This window comes from Orcinus orca, chromosome 3, assembly GCF_937001465.1.
Source record: "Orcinus orca chromosome 3, mOrcOrc1.1, whole genome shotgun sequence".
NCBI classification, from domain to species: domain Eukaryota; kingdom Metazoa; phylum Chordata; class Mammalia; order Artiodactyla; family Delphinidae; genus Orcinus; species Orcinus orca.
This window is the reverse complement of record NC_064561.1, coordinates 86,292,068-86,308,742: the sequence shown is the minus strand read 5'-3', so window position 1 is coordinate 86,308,742 and position 16,675 is coordinate 86,292,068. Positions and strand designations below refer to the sequence as shown.

General features: G+C 39.5%; 1 protein-coding gene and 2 pseudogenes across 1 annotated transcript; 2 read left to right on the top strand and 1 right to left on the bottom strand.

The window, feature by feature from the left end:
* The first annotated feature begins 7,902 nt into the window (after positions 1-7,902).
* LOC101283900 (ADP-ribosylation factor-like protein 1) lies at positions 7,903-8,694 on the top strand. Its single transcript, XM_033423708.2, has one exon. The coding sequence runs from the start codon at positions 7,974-7,976 to the stop codon at positions 8,424-8,426; it is 453 nt and encodes a 150-aa protein (XP_033279599.1). The 5' UTR covers positions 7,903-7,973; the 3' UTR covers positions 8,427-8,694.
* A 4,957-nt stretch (positions 8,695-13,651) lies between these two features.
* LOC117200567 (ATP synthase subunit a-like) lies at positions 13,652-14,332 on the bottom strand (annotated as a pseudogene).
* Positions 14,333-14,798: 466 nt separating this feature from the next.
* Positions 14,799-15,434, top strand: LOC101289468 (diphosphoinositol polyphosphate phosphohydrolase 2-like; annotated as a pseudogene).
* Positions 15,435-16,675: the final 1,241 nt, after the last annotated feature.

Below are 16,675 nucleotides of genomic sequence, written 5' to 3'. Positions count from 1 at the left end.
TGGATCTTCTAGACAAAATGCATCACTTCCCCAAATTATTTAACTATAGAACCTGTGCCAGAATAACCATTAACCATTAGGCAGATAAAATACACGTTTGGGACACCAGCAGCATTGGGAAGAAAAAAATTACATAGATATTTAATCTTTGTTTAAAGCATCAAGGGAGTTAACACCAGGGAAAACTCAGAATTTTGTTGGACTTGTTACAGTTATTCCATAATCTAATATGCTTATTTTGATATACATGATGGGTGTAAACTTGAGTTTTTTCAGTGCTTTAAGGCCTTTAATGGAATTGATCCAGACCTCTGTTTGTTTTTTTTTTCTTCAGAGAGCATCTAATGGGGTAATGTTGCATTGAACACGCTTAAGGAATTGCTGTTCTAAATCCCATTTGCCATATTTGTCATTCTGCTCATCTATGGGTACTATAATACTTTTCCTCCTTGGAACCTTCTGGCACTACCAGTTCTCTTGGGATGACTGTGGGTCTGGTGTGGCTGCCTCAGGGTTTTCTGGTTAAAGAAGGACCCAACTACCTCCTTAGAATATACAAGGACCAATGATTGACTTAGGACACATGGTGAGACTGCAAGGGTCTCCTGCTTTGAGCAGTTGCCGGCAGTGGGCCAAGGTCACCTGCATTAAGCTAAATTTCCTCTCCCTGAGCCGAGTGGACAAGGATTCTGCTTAACCCAAGAGCTCATACCCAGCATTTGGACTAAACCAAGACAAAATAGCAAAGCAGACAATTTATTTTTAGCGTCCTCTTGTTCTCTCCTCTCATATCCCAGGCAGACATGCTCTCTGGAATCCCCAGGCAGCCATCGCTCTCCATCAGAGACTTCCTATTGCAACACCCCACTTCTCCACTGCTTGGAAATTACCCTCCTCATCCACCACCAGTGTTTATGTCCTTTCTATTCGAACACTCAACTAAATAATAGTAATTGAATTTTTTTCAATGGCTTTATCACATGAAAAGAAAAATAACTTCTACTTTTCAGTATAAGACTTTGACAGGTTTTTAAAAACTATATGCATTTATTACCATGATAATAATGCAATTAATTTTAAAATAAGCAAACCAACAACGCAAGGGCAATCAGAGCCCCAGTGTTTTCAGCTGTGATGAAGATTGAGCCTTCACTGGGGCCATTTCTTAGTCACCCTTGCCCAGACTTAGCCTCAGCACCAGATAGCTGGGGGTAGGATGAAAAATGCTGACGGTCTCCTTCTCCTGAGAACATAGCCCTCTGAATGGGGCTGCGGGGAGACGGGCCCTGTTCTGGGCTGTACTCCACTGCAGTGGAGTTTCAGTCCCTGGGCCCCATGGAGGGAGGGAGGGAGGGAGGGAGGGAGGAAGGGAGGGAGGGAGGAAGGGAGGAAGGGAGGAAGGGAGGAAGGGAGGAAGGAAGGAAGGAAGGAAGGAAGGAAAGAAGGAAGGAAGGAAGGAAGGAGCGGGTCTTGGTACAGGCATCACCGACTCTCATTGCTCTTGAGTTTTAGTACATTTTCTCTAAGAAATGTTTCTTCTTTGTTGTATGTTCTTAAAACCAATTCTAGAGACTTAAAATGATTTTTTTTTTTTTTTTTTTTTTGCGGCACGTGGGCCTCTCACTGTTGTGGCCTTTCCTGTTGCGCAGCACAGGCTCCAGACGCGCAGGCTCAGCGGCCATGGCTCACGGGCCTAGCCTCTCTGCGGCATGTGGGATCTTCCCGGACCGGGGCATGAACCCGTGTCCCCTGCATCGGCAGGCGAACTCTCAACTACTGCGCCACCAGGGAAGCCCTAAAATGATTTTTTAAAATGATTTCCACCAGTTTCATGGGGTAGCAGTTTCATGGAGCATCTCTAACTGTTAGACTGGAAGTATCTCTCTAACCAGCTTCTGATTTTATATCAGTGACTCAACTTCTCTTAGATTCAGTTACCTGTTTTTTAAAATGAAAATAATACTGCCTAATTTTTAAGGCTTTCCTTAACATTAAATAACTATACATATAAAGTATTTAACATAATATATCTCATATGGAAGAGTTTTTTGTAAAGAGTAACTATTATGGTCAAAGTGATCATATGTTCTGTATTCATTCATCCACTCAAATATTTCTTGAGCAGAAGGCTATGTTTTACTATTCTAGATGGTAGGAATTTTGAGCAAATCAAAGAAGATTCCTTCAGAGAGTTTATATTTTAATGGAGGAGATAGACAATAAATGGATATATAAAATAATGTCAGGAAGCACTAAGTATGATAAAGAAAAATAAAACCGGTTATGTGACTAGAAAGTGATGGGGGGAGCTGTCAAAGACAGGAAGATTCCCAAGTATTCCACTTTTTCCATTTGAACATGAAGCTAGTTTAAAATTTCCAAAGTTTGGCATTAAATGCCTCTTGTCTTCAGAAATAGAGCAAAAATCCAGTTCCCAGTTTTGGACCTGGAATGTGTAAGTGTGTGTGTGTGTGTGTGTGTGTGTGTGTGTGTGTGTGTGTGTGTGTATTTATTTATTTATTTCTGCCATGACAGAGGCTAGGCTTCCATACCAATGGTTAAATGTAATAACCTTTAGACATTACTTCTCATAAGTTCAAGCTTGCCTAAAACTGGTGGGGACTGGTAATAGACTGTTCTGGTCACTTTTAATTGTTTTTCTATGATATAAAGATGTGCTATATATATGAATGGGGGTTCAGAGAAAGCTAGGGAGAGAGATTAAAGGTCCTGTAAAATACTACTGGGATTAAAAATATTGTAGATATCAGAATTTATACTGATAGTAACTTTATAAAAGAAAGGGGAATATAAAATGTAACATAAATTACTTAAGAGAACTAATTACTAAATTGGTTTTTATGCATTAGTATTCTCTCAAAACGTAGACTATCCCCCTGACTCTTCACTGTAAATCACAAACACTGAGATTCTATTAAGTACCCAATATTACCAGAGAGCATGCAGTTATTAAGGCAAATACCCTACCCTCGAATTGTTCATATTACAGCAGAAAGAAGAACAGAACTACAGAAATAACTATGTAAACTTCATATCCCCAGGCCAGCAGTACAGGACAAGTGTTAAGCTGAAGTTAGCACCATAGCAGTTTTAATGCCTGAACTGCTTCATGTTGTCTCTTCTGTCTCAGCAAGGATGGTGCAGAACTTAAGGGGCAAGGATGAGTTCTTTGATGTCTCCTACAGCCTTGTTGTACTCCTTGTTGTACCTTTCTCAGAACCAGGTACTTCTGGAAAAGTCTGCAATCTGCTGTTACAACAGCTAATCCCCAGTGGATCAGTGGGCTTGGGCAACAGGAATGGTTACTACTTCATACACAGTCTTCCCCGGCTTTAAGCAGGAATCGTGTGCTGGCAACTTGTGCAGAGAAAGTTGGCAACATTTTGTATTATAGGCAGGAAGTAGAGGGTTTCATTGCATGGGTGCTGCTCTACCGCTGAGAGAGCTGCTGTGCTCCACAAAGCCATTACCATCATTTGCAGCTGGCTACCATCATGCATTGACCTTTCACTGCAACAGTCCCCTGAACAAATGCTCTGTTTACTGCCTAAAATAGCTTATTTTCTTCTCTGGGTACAGTTTCAAGAAGCTCTGGGCTATGGGTTCCAAACTTGCTTCTCATTGTTGAGAAATTATTGATCTGCTGCCTTGTAAATTCCTGACCATGACTGACCTGATTTAACTCTCTCCCTCTTTTCTATAAGTCTCCTATAAGTTTATCCATTAAAAACCCCAAATAGCCTTTTGGAGTCTCACCTTTCCCACAGGCAACTTCCAATTCTAATCAACCAATCCCCTTCCTCAGTGCTCCGGCAGATTTATTTTAAGAGGTTTAGAAAGGAAAGAACTGATATATAAGACATTTAGAAAGCAGAAAGGGCAGAGCTTAGTGACAAATTGGATGTAGGTAGTGGAAGATTGGAAGGAGTTAAGGACAGCTTCCTGGATTCTGGTGTAGGCCACTGGTAGAAGACAAATGATAGAAATTCAAGAAGATGGAGAAGCAGAGGATCAACAGGTTTCAGTAATCCCCAAGATTATGTTTCAAAACTCATGATATATGTTCAGCTTCAAAAGGGGAGGGCAAAAGTAGAAAAAAATTTAGACAGCACATAGGCAGAAAGCAACAAAATATAGGCACTAGAAGATGACTCCAGGTTGGATAATGCTATTCGTGGGTACCACTCTAGGTACATGCCAGAGCTTTCACTCAAGTGATGATATCCAAGGATCCAGGCCAGAAGATCTTTTTTATGTTGGTATAGGACTATTACTTGATAATAGACCTATTGCTATACTTTGATGTTAATGAGTTCAAATAGCAGGAAGATGGAAATAAGAAAGTGGGAGCTAGAAGACAGGGATAAGTGATCTGAGAATGAGAGAGTGAATTTTAAGATCTTAGAGTTGGAGCAATTTGGGGTTGTTTAAGAAGTGGCCTACAGGTGAAGGACATTGGAAATATAGGACATCAAAGAATGGCAAGTCTAGTGTATTGGGTAGGGCATTCTTATGGGGGGTTATGTTAACCAAAAGATAGAAACAGAGCAAAGAAATATTCATAAAGCTGGTGATACATAATTCCTCCTAGGATGGTCACTAGGGTAAGGGGAATGCAGTAAATTATGGTGAGGATAAAAAGAATAAGATACTCCATCCCACCCCTGCCTAAGAGAACTTTCTACAGTGCTGGAAAGGCTCTCTATCTGCACTAAACAATGTAATAGCCACCAGCCACATGTGATATGGAGCACTTGAAATATAACTAATTCAACTGAGCAACTGAAATTTTAATGCTATTTAATTTAATTTTAATTAAGTTTAAATAACCACATTAGGCTAGTGACCATCATATTGGACATTACAGTTCCAGAGGTTTGGAACAACAGCGTACTGAAACCAGTAAGAGTGTGGTAGTATATTGCTGATCCTACCACCAAACTGGAGGTGGTGATATTGGTGGGGATATTAGTGAACGGGATCTTTTTTACATTTTATAATGAAAGGTGTCCAAGTTTGGAAGATCTGCCTAATTCTATGAACAAATATTTTCCAAATAATCAATGCACAGTTATTCATGAGTAAAATATCAAAGTGCAAGACAGACCAGTGGATTTTAATGAAAAAGGGCAATAATAGTTCATTGACATGGTTGCATATTGCATATTACCACTAACCTGTAAGAGTTTACTATTACTTTCTGAGTTTTAGCATAATATCAAAGAACAACATTCTCAATTATATGAAAAGGATATTAGAATCATCTTCCCTTGTTCAATTATATATCTTTGTGAGGCAGGATTTTCTTTGCATACTTTAATCAAAACAACATTCTGCAACAGATTAAATGCAGAGCAGATATGAGAAGCCAGTAATGTTCTATTGTCAGACATTAAAGAGATTTGCAAAATTGTAAAACAATGATACTTTGATTTCTTTTTAATGTGGCTATTTTCTGTAAACATATTTTTATGTTAACAATGCAGTGGGTTTTTATTGTTATTTGTAAGTGAATTTCAAATATAAATTTCTGTTTCAAATTTATAACACAAACATATTGATAAATATAACACAAATAAACAAAAGCTCTTTGGGGTCCTTACTTACTTTTAAGACCATAAAGGGGTCCTGAGATCAAAAATGTTTGAGAACCACTGATCAAGAAAAAAGTTATTGATTCTTCAGGACCTGGCTCAAATCTCAGTCTTAAAACCCCTTTTCTGTAGCTCCCCAGCCACTCACTCCCTGTTCTTTGTATAGCATTTGTATAAATGTTCCTTTGAATGTCTATATATTGTATGTGAGAGAGAGAGAAACAAAGACAGACACAGGCAGACAGACACATATACAGGTGGAATTAAGCAATAGCCCTTTGCATAAAGTGGAAACAATGGTACATTTATGGACAAAGACAAAGGAGTCAGCAAAAAAGGAAAATAAAAATTAAAAGAAAAATACAGAACAATTACACAAAAGCATTTGTTAGATTTTAAGAATACTGGTTATGAGGAAGGACCAAAGTAAAAGAATTAACCTTAGAAAGGACTGCATTTTTCTATCTGCAACTGCATTTTTCTATCTACATTGAGAGAGGTTAAAATTTAGTATTGGTGAAATGGAAACTAAGAATGATGAGAGATATCATGTTGAATGACCTCATCTTGTCAAAAAAAGAGGAAATACCATCATCAACTGAAAGCTAAAAGGAGAGGAGAATTTGACCTCATGGCCATCGTGGCCATCTTGGCCACGAGGTAGTGCTAGGAAACAAACGGAGATGAATAGAAAGCCTCGCTGCACATGAGAGGGGGTGTGGCCATGATTAGATAGCTCAGATGTTTATTAGAACCTCTCCAACCTTTCACTGACTTTCTCTTATACAACAGGGCAGAGAAAGCTACTTAGAGTCAAAGTAAAGTTCAGTGAAAAGGGAGCTAGTGAGCAGCTTGGGCAGGCATGGAACTCTGTAATCAGGAGCTCCAGAGAGGTTTTGTTTGTTTGCTTTATTTGGCACATTTAACTGTATGTTAAGCATAAGGCCAATTATATGAATAACTTACTCTGGCACATAATTGGAGTATATTATAATTTTTGATGTCTGGATAATATTTAATTAAGAATAATGAGCAAGTTTACTAATTATGGCTCTAATTATAATTCTTTTGTGAGAATAAGGAGACCTTAGGGTAAAACATACCCTATGCCTTACTCTCAGAAAACACTATTTGAGACTAGCATCTTATGAAAAATTTTTATCAGCAATCACTTAAGTGGCATTGATGGGGGTACAGCAGTTTATATAAGGTATAGTCTTTTATAATAATTATAAACTGGATCTCATAAATAAATTACTATATTGTTTTGGCTTATTTGGAGAATTACCACTGTTTGGTTTCAATCTTGTTATCCAAAAAAGTGTTAACGTATAGATTTGTGTATTTCCACCATAAAAGAGTTTTGACTCCTCTTCTAATTAGCTGTTACATCCTCCAGTGAGCATGCCTTAATTTCCCAAGGCTAGCTAGATGCCTTTCTATTGGGTTCCCGTAACACACTATGCCAACCTCTCTCTTGGGATGTATCATGTGGTATCATAAGCACTCATTCGCTTGTCTGCATCTCTCAGATAAAAATTTCCTTAGGGCAAGATAGGTATTTTATTTGTTATATCATCCTCAGAGCCAGGCACAGTACCTGGCAAATACTATATAATATATATTTTAAATCAAATTGAACAAAAAAAATAGGAAAAATGAAGTACTAAAACAAGTCACAATAGGTTTAATATAAGTTCATCTTTTCAAGCTAAACAAAGGGGCAAGATGACAGGGACAGATTTCAGCACTTATGTTTGCAGGTGCACACCTTGTGGCTCTTTCTTGGGTGGCTGCAGGAGAGTTTGAATTAAGGATTACACAGACAGCCAATATATCTATGTTCTATTATTATTTAAGCACCTGGCGTTATATGTTTTCTAAGGCACACATTTTTACATAAATATTTGAAATATTTTGGGTCACCTTCATTCTAATTGGGAACACTCTACTATCCAGAGAATGCATAAAACCTCAGTGAACTATCATGCACGTCTCTTTGGATATTTATTTAAATTAGAAAAATTACTCACCAGTTCTGTCTTAGAAAGTTTCAGATATTTATAGGTAATTTTAAATGACCTTTTTGGATATAAAATACATGTAGTTAGCATTATTCAAAAGTTATAGAAGAATGTACAGGCGGTGGCCCCTTGCTTCCGCCCGGCCAGGAGGTCTGACGTGGAAGCTGCTGGCTGGCCAAACTTCCAAGGAAACCCCCTGGGAACCAGAGCCCGAGCCGGAGCCAGAGCGCAGGCCTAAGCGAGGGGAGGTGGCGGCTTCGAGGCTCGATTAGGCTTCGCTTCCGAGGCCGGGGCCAGTCTCTGATGGTCGATGAGGGAGGACAGGTAGATCATCATGGGTGGCTTTTTCTCAAGCATTTTTTCCAGTCTGTTTGGAACCCAGAAAATGAAGATTTTAATTTTGGGATTAGATGGAGCAGGAAAAACTACAATTTTGTACAGATTACAGGTTGGAGAAGTCGTTACTACGATTCCTACCGTTGGATTTAATGTTGAGACGGTAACATACAAGAACCTAAAATTCCAAGTACGGGATTTAGGAGGACAGACAAGTATCAGGCCATACTGGAGATGTTGTTATTCAAACACAGATGCAGTCATTTATGTAGCAGACAGTTGTGATCGAGAGCAAATTGACATTTCCAAATCAGACTTAGTTGCCATGTTGGAGGAAGAAGAGCTGAGAAGAGCCATTTTAGTGGTGTTTGCAAATAAGCAGGACATGGAACAGGCCATGACTCCCTCAGCGATGGCAAATTCACTTGGGTTACCTGCCTTGAAGGACTGAAAATGGCAAATATTCAAAACTTCAGCAACCAAAGACATTGGCCTTGATGAGGCAATGGAATGGTTAGTTGAAACATTAAAGAGCAGACAGTAATTCAGTCACTTCTGCTCCTCTGAAACGAAGACCACATCACATATCCCTTTGGAAATAGTTAAAGTGTGCGTCACACTACTAAATGTTAAAACTGTATGATTGTCAGCATATACCAAACTGACTGCAACATTTGTAATAAATATTAAAAATAAGTATTTGGTTGGAAAAAAAAGAATGTACATAGTAAAGCCTCCTTCCTCCCTCCGTTGCCCAGCCACATAGCTCTATACCCTCAAAGCAAACACTGATGAAAATTTTATAGATCATTTGTAAAATGGGAAATTAGATAAAATGGCTTTAAAATAAGTTCTTTTCTTCTCACATATTATTCTTATTGCATACACCTGGTCAAGGCTATCTCACCTTTTAGATCTCATTTGAAAAGGGACAAACTTAAGAACCTTCCTGACTCTTCATTTTGGTTTAACTTTCTCTTGCTTTTGATGCCATAATATCAGATAATTTATCTTTTATAATATATATCATACCCACAATTTATTATACAATATCTATCTTTCCCACTGGACTATAATTTTTATACAAGATAGGAAAAGTATATCATATTCACAGGTATGCTCTTACCCTTAAACAGTGCCTTGCACAAGTTTGATACATAATGAAGTCTTAGTGAATGAGTGTGAAATTAATGTGTGGGTTAATCTATGAGTCCAGTCCAAAAAACAGAAACCATACTAGGTCTTTTAAGCAGAGGGAATAAAATTCAGGGAATTGTTCACATGGATGATAGAAGAGCTGGTGAATCAATCAGGGATAATTAGGCAAACCAGAGATTAAAAACATCTAGGAGCATGACTAGCCTAGACAAGAAGGGACAGAAGGAAGAAGTAGTGATGGAACCACGGAATGCGTTTTGGGACTCAGTAGAGCATAGATCCTTCTGTCTCAGTGCAGAAAGAATTCAGCGAGAGGCAGAGTGACAGCTAAGGAACGAGTTCATTAGTATAGGACGCTTGTGAGAGATAGAACTGGCAGGCAAGGGAATGCCACCCTGAGAACTTAGTGGGCTACATTTTTACAATCAAAGGAAAAAGATCATCTTCTTCCTCATTTTTTTTTTTTCTTTTTTGCGGTACGCGGGCCTCTCACTGTTGTGGCCTCTGCTGTTACGGAGCACAGGCTCCCGACGCGCAGGCTCAGCAGCCATGGCTCACGGGTCTAGCCACTCCGCGGCATGTGGGATCTTCCCGGACCGGGGCACGAACCCGTGTCCCCTGCATCGGCAGGCGGACTCAACCACTGTGCCACCAGGGAAGCCCTTCTTCCTCATTTTGAGTAGGTATCAAACTTCTATCTCTAGCTTCTCCTCCACATGGGGTGGGGGAGTTTTCTTTTTCCTACATGGTCGAACTGGGACTGTCATGGTACTATGGGAATGAGCAAAAAGGCAGTAACATATACTAAAATATGGTCAATCATCTCAGGTTTCAGTATAATGCCACCTTTCCCCTATATTCCTGCTCTTAGTACGTGCAGAAAAAGCCCCTTCTCAAGGATCATTAACTTACTGACTTCAGTGGACAGGATGTGGACCATTCCACCACTGTTTTATTGTTTTGGGGTATGTCTCATGCTTCTATCGTGTAGTTTTGTTGCTAAGTAAGCCCACTTGGTTTTGTTGTTAAGCAGGCCTACTTTCTTGTGTAATCATTAATTTATGCGGTCTCCCATACTTTGGTCTCTACTTATGATCCCTTAGTGGGATTAACTATTGAATATTTAATCACCTACTTTGTCCCTTTACTCTGTCCCTATCAGTGATACCAGATCTAGAAGTTGGGCTACTCAAAGAGCTAGAACTTTGGCTATCAGCAGTTGGATCTCAGAAGGAGGGGTTTTTGTTCTGCATGAGCTGAGAAGATGCAGACACAGCCAAAGATATTCCTGCAGAGTCTAAGAGAGGAAGAAATACTCTGGTTTCTCTATTGCTCTCACCTTCCCATTTTCACCATTGCTTAAACCTGTCCAGAATCCAGTTGGCAAGAGAGACCAGCTGGCAGGAAAATGGTGTTCCCTGTGATGTAGAACAGAGTGGGAGAAAGGGCAGGAAAAGGAAGAGCAGAGTAACAAATACTCAGTACAATTGACCCTATAAACCACCTGGCAGGCTCATTTCTTGGGGAGCCAGCCTGTGACCAGCAGAACACAAAATAATAATTCAGTGTAGATGAATTCAGTATAGATGTGTTTTCTGGTATTATTTTTTCAAGACAGTAAAGAGCAACATATTTCTTTGACAAAATGAAAGTATTATACAGGGTTTAAGTCAACGCATACTCATAAGATGCTACTGGGTTGGTATATAGGAAGATGTATATTGAGTAATTAGTAAAATGAATTGTGTCCATAGACAAAAAGGGAATCATGGTGAGAGTAATTAGTTCTGACATGTAGACTATGTAAGGCTGTTAGAAATACAAAGAATAGAATGGAAAAATTATTTTACATACTTTTGTGGGAAACATTTATAGCTTCTGGGACATAAAAATGTGTGATCATAAACGATCTTGTGTTTTTCTGACAGCAAATTTATGGTCCAAGTAATAGATTTCAACCATCAGAGAAAACATTCCAGACCGTTTCTTTCTTTTTCTTTTTTTTTTCATTGTTTCATTATTGAAGAGCTGACAGGGAAATGAGAAAAACAATTAGTCAATTACATAAATATAGAAGGTTTTCAATAAATATACTCTATCTCTAGAATAAAGAAAATAGTATTAGGTTATGGAGGATGTGGCCCAACTGTTGGTGAAAAAATTATGTGTTTGTGTGTCTGTAATATTGGTGGTGGAAGGAATCCAGGCAAAGAAGCAAAAAACACAGATGATGAGTTATTTCTGTCTCCTGGTGGAATCTCATGAAAAAAGTAATGCAAAAAAGTGAATTATTTGAACTTACACTATCCAGATAATCTAGTGGTATACCTTAAAGTTTCTGGACACTTGATGCAAGCTCATTAAGTAAATGATTGATTGAATATATGGAATAATACAGGTGGAAAATGTACTAGAATCCATAAAGTAAAATTTCCTCATTATACAGATGAAAAATTGAGACCAAGAAAGGACAGAAACTTTCAAGTTTGCAGATATATGACAGATGATAGAGTTCCTAAAGACTAGCAGTTAAGAATACTCACTTTGCAGTCAGTCACACTTGGGATTGATTTACAACTTTGTTACTTCTTGTGTGACTATATGCAATTAAGTTCTTTCTGCCTCAGTGTTCTCATCTGTTACAGTTGGTCCTCCACATCCACGATTCCTCATCCACGGATCCAATCAACCAAAGATCCAAAATATTCGAAAAAAATTCCAGAAAGTTATAAAAAGCAAAACTTGAATTTGCCACGTGCCAGCAACTACTTATCATACATAGCATTTACATTGTATTTACAGCTAATTACATAGCATTTACATTGTATTAGGTATTAAAAATAATCTAAAGATGATTTAAAGTATACGGGAGGATATGTATAGGTTATATGCAAATACTATTCCATTTTATATGAGGGACTTGAGTATCTTTGGATTTTGGTATCCACAGATAAATAGTCCCCTGCAGATACCGAGGGATGACTGTAGTGTTAACTTCAGCTACATTTTCCCAAAGGACAGACACGTTCACGCTCGCCAGATGCGCTGGGAGAATTCCTTAGGGATGTGGTCAGCAACACTCCACCCTCTCAGTGAGAATCTGTCCAATGTGTCTCCTGAAGTCTTCCATTTTATAGAACTATTCTGAAGGCTAGAGGGGTCCAACAATATATAATTATACAAAATATGCTGAAGATTGGTCTAAAAAATAGAATACTCTGGGTTGCTCAGGGAAGGGGTAGTAGGAGGGCAATTTCTAGGTCGGAAAGAAGGAAGGTGATTGCTACTAGGAAAAATTTTATGGAAAAGGGTAGGCGGGCGGATCCTATAGGGTCAAATCCGCATTCGGAGGCGCTTGTTTTTTATGCGTGTTTAGTTGAGGAAGTCAGAAGGTGATAAGTACGAGTAATGAGGCTAGTATTGTGTTTGTTCATAGGGTCAGCATTAGGTTTATTGTTCTTTTTCAGAGTGTACCGAAACTAGCTGATTGGAAGTCAGTTGTACTAATTAATACTGAAAAGACTATGAGCCTCGTCAATAAATAGATACGTAAAGAAATAGTCATACAGCATCTACAAAATGTCAGTATCAAGCAGCAGCTTCGAAGCCGAAGTGGTTGTTGGATGTGAAGTGGAATTTTAATTGGCGTAGGAAACAAACAACAAGGAAAATAGAACCAATAATTACATGTAGTCCGTGGAATCCTGTGGCTACGAAGAAAGTTGATCCGTAGACTACTTCTGAGATCATAAATGGGGCTTTGTAATACTGTGATGCTTGTAGGAGTGTAAAATAAACACCGAGGGCGATTGTAATAAAGAGGGCTTGAAGTATGTGCTTACGATTTCCTTCTGTAAGGCTGTGATGGGCTCAGGTAATGGATACACCAGAGGCCAATAGCACGGAAGTGTTGAGGAGTAGTACTTCTAGGAGGTTTAAGGGGTGAATGCCTGTTGGTGGCCAGCACCTGCCTAATCCAGGGGTAGGAGTGAGGCTTGAGTGGTAGAAGGCTCAAAAAAAAAGCCGGTAAAAATAGACTTCTGGGGCTTCCCTGGTGGCACAGTGGTTGAGAGTCCGCCTGCCGATGCAGGGGACACGGGCTCGTGCCCTGGTCCGGGAAGATCCCACATGCCGCGGAGCGGCTAGGCCCGTGAGCCATGGCCGCTGAGCCTGCGCATCCGGAGCCTGTGCTCCGCAAAGGGAGAGGCCCCAACAGTGAGAGGCCCGCGTACCAGAAAAAAAAAAAAAATAGACTTCTGATACGATAAATAAGATTATTCCATATGGAAGTCCCTTTTGGACGGTTGGTGTGTGGTGGCCTTGGAAAGTGCTTTCTCCAATGACGTCTCGTCATCACTGATATTGTTAGAATATTAGTTAGTAGGCCCAGTATTAGTAGAACTATTGAGTTGAAGTGGAATCATATGATTAGGCCTGATGTTATAAGAGCTGAAAGAGCTCCCAGAAGGGACCAAGGACTAAGATTTACTATGTGGTATGTGTGGGTTTGGTGGGTCATTATGTGTTGTCATGCAGGTATAAGCTTACTAAGAGGGTGAATACATAGGCTTGAATTATAGCGACAGTGAATTCGAGGATAGTGAGTAGGGCGAGAATGATAAATGTGATGAGAGCCATGAATGTGCCGGTGCTTATTAGCACTAGGGTTGTCTCTCTGATTAGATGTATTAGTAAGTGGCCTGCTGTAATACTGGCTGTTAGTCGCACAGCCAGTGCAACTGGTTGGATGAATAGACTGATAGTTTCGCTAATTACTAGCATAGGGATAAGGAGGCTGAGTGTGCCTTGTTGTAAGAAGTGGGCTAGGGATGCTTTTGTTTTACTACGGAAACCTGTAATGACGGCACTGGCTCATAGTGGGATGGCTGTTCCCACATTCATTAAGAGCTGTGTAGTGGGTGAAAATGAGCGGGGCAGTAGTCCGAGGAGATTGGTTGACCCAATAAATAGAATGCGTGGTATTAGTATTAGTGATCAAGTTTGTCCTTTATGATTATGGATACCTATTATTTGTTTTGATATGAGTTGAATTAGCCATTGTTGAAGGGAAATTATGTGATTATTAATTAGTCTTTTTGATGTTGGAAATAAAATACTTGGGAATATAATGATCAGAATGACTATGGGGAAGCCTATTATTATTGGGGTTACGAAAGGGGCAAATAGATTTTCATCCATACTGTTTCTCAAGGGATAGGTTGTTTTTGCACTTTAGTGAGTGTTGATTTTGGGTTGGGGTAGTAGATGTGTTTTGAGATTTTTATTTGAAATATAAATAATGGTAGAAATATAGATGAAATAGTAATAAATAATAGTAATATAGTAATAGTAATATTATTACTAGGACAGGTAAGGATAGTAGAAGCAATGCTGCTGTAGTTAGTATTTGTCATACGAATAGTGGTGTTTGGTACTGGGCTATAGCGGGTGGTTTTATGTTCATGATAGTAGTGACAAAATTAACAGCCCTGAGAATTGAGGATACGCCAGCTAAATGTAGAGAAAAAATAGTAAGCTTCTTCATGTGCTGAGTTGGGTGGGACCCGGCTTCGCTGCCTTTCCCCGCGCCTCTGCCTCGCTTTCTTGCGCCCGGACTCGCCCTCGCTCCCACTTCCCGGCGGGGTGTCGGGCGGCCGGAGCGGCAGCGGCAGTAAGAGCCCGCCTCTATGATGAAGTTCAAGCCCTACCAGACGCGGACCTATGACCGCGAGGGCTTCAAGAAGCGGGCTGTGTGCCTGTGCTTCCGGAGCGAGCAGGAGGACGAGGTGCTGTTGGTGAGCAGCAGTGGGTACCCAGACCAATGGATTGTCCCAGGAGAAGGAATGGAGCCCGAGGAGGAGCCTGGCGGTACTGCCGTGAGGGAGGTTTATGAAGAGGCTGGAATCAAAGGAAAATTGGGCAGACTCCTGGGCATATTTGAGAACAAAGACCGAAAGCACAGACATATGTTTATGTTCTTACTGTCACTGAAATACTAGAAGCCTGGGAAGATTCTGTTAATACAGGAAGAAAGAGAGAGTGGTTCAAAGTAGAAGATGTCATCAAAGTTCTCCAGTGTCATAAGCCTTACATGCCGAGTATCTGGAAAAACTAAAGCTGGGTTGTTCTCCAGCCAATGGAAATTCCAGTCCTTTCCCTTCCAGATAGCAACACTGTGTTTGTAACTGCTGCACAGACCTCTGGGCTGCAGTCTAGTGTGGGACAGAGAGAACTGGAAGGACCTCTTCCACCATGTGCAGTCTCATGGGCAGAGGCTTTATTATCCTTGGCAAACATCTGAATGACACTTGCAAACTGTCTGAATTTGCCATGCAGGATTTTCAAACAATTTGCATAAACTGTCTGAATTTGCCATGCAGGATTTTCAAACAATTTGCATGTTTTTTTTTCAGATGCTTTCAAATCTTCTTTAAAAAAAAAAAAAGTGCAAAATATTTTAACAAGCCAAAGCCATGTGGAATTTTTTTTAGATGCCTTAACTGTGCCCCCAGCCCACACATCTTGTTATTTTGGTTGGCATTTTCACAGCATTTTTTTCTCCGTTTTTTGTCTATTTGATGTCAGTCTGTGGTTTTTGTCAGATCAGCTTATTCATGGGTATATTTTCCCCTTAAATTGTTTTCTCATTCACAGTATTAATATATTCAACAAATCCTTCTGTTGCGGGAATTTACAACAATAATTCTTGATATTAAAGCAGTCCATCAACCCCAAAACTTGTTTCATAGGATCACAATTTTGATTCATAGATTCCAGATTTTGGACTATTTCTATATGGCCCTATTTTCAGGAATTTGTCAACACATTTGTCTCAATTTTCGTAACTGGTATTATGTCCCTAACTACCTGATATGGCCAGTTCCCCTAAACCTCGATAGTCCTTTAACACAGAGTTTAACTCTATAGAGCTGGTGATTGTTAGGCAGGTACAGTAAGCAAAATGCATGTAGTACATAACATCTTATCATGAAAACTGTATTCATGGAATTTGAGTTAGCATGTTCCATTGACAATTCCCTTCATCCATAATCTCTCTTTACACAGAATACATGAGAACCGTATTTCCCTCAATGTAAATTGCTTTTAAAAACATATTTCCAGTTTTTTTAATTTAGTGACATCTCTTCAGTTAAACTTTCTGGTTACCACCTTAAATGCCAGTCAGTGCTAACTGCCTCACAATTGAGTGAAATGCCCTTCTTGTTCAGCTATTACAGACCTAGATTTTTAAGGCACCTTGGAACATCTCATCTTTTACAGCTGGTCAGTAGGTACTAGTTATCATATAACTAAATATTGGGGCCCTGGAACATACCTGAACTAAGAATTACTTTGTCTTACACTTGTTCTTATATTCACTTAAATCCAAGAATCCCATTTAAAACACATAAATAGATGGGATTGTTTGAAACACTTGGTACTTCCCTGACCAAGTCAGAAATGAGGTGGGGCAAGTGAAAGATGATTCCATATGTAGATATTAGTTAGCTTCTTGTAAATAATTGTAACTGGTGGAATATA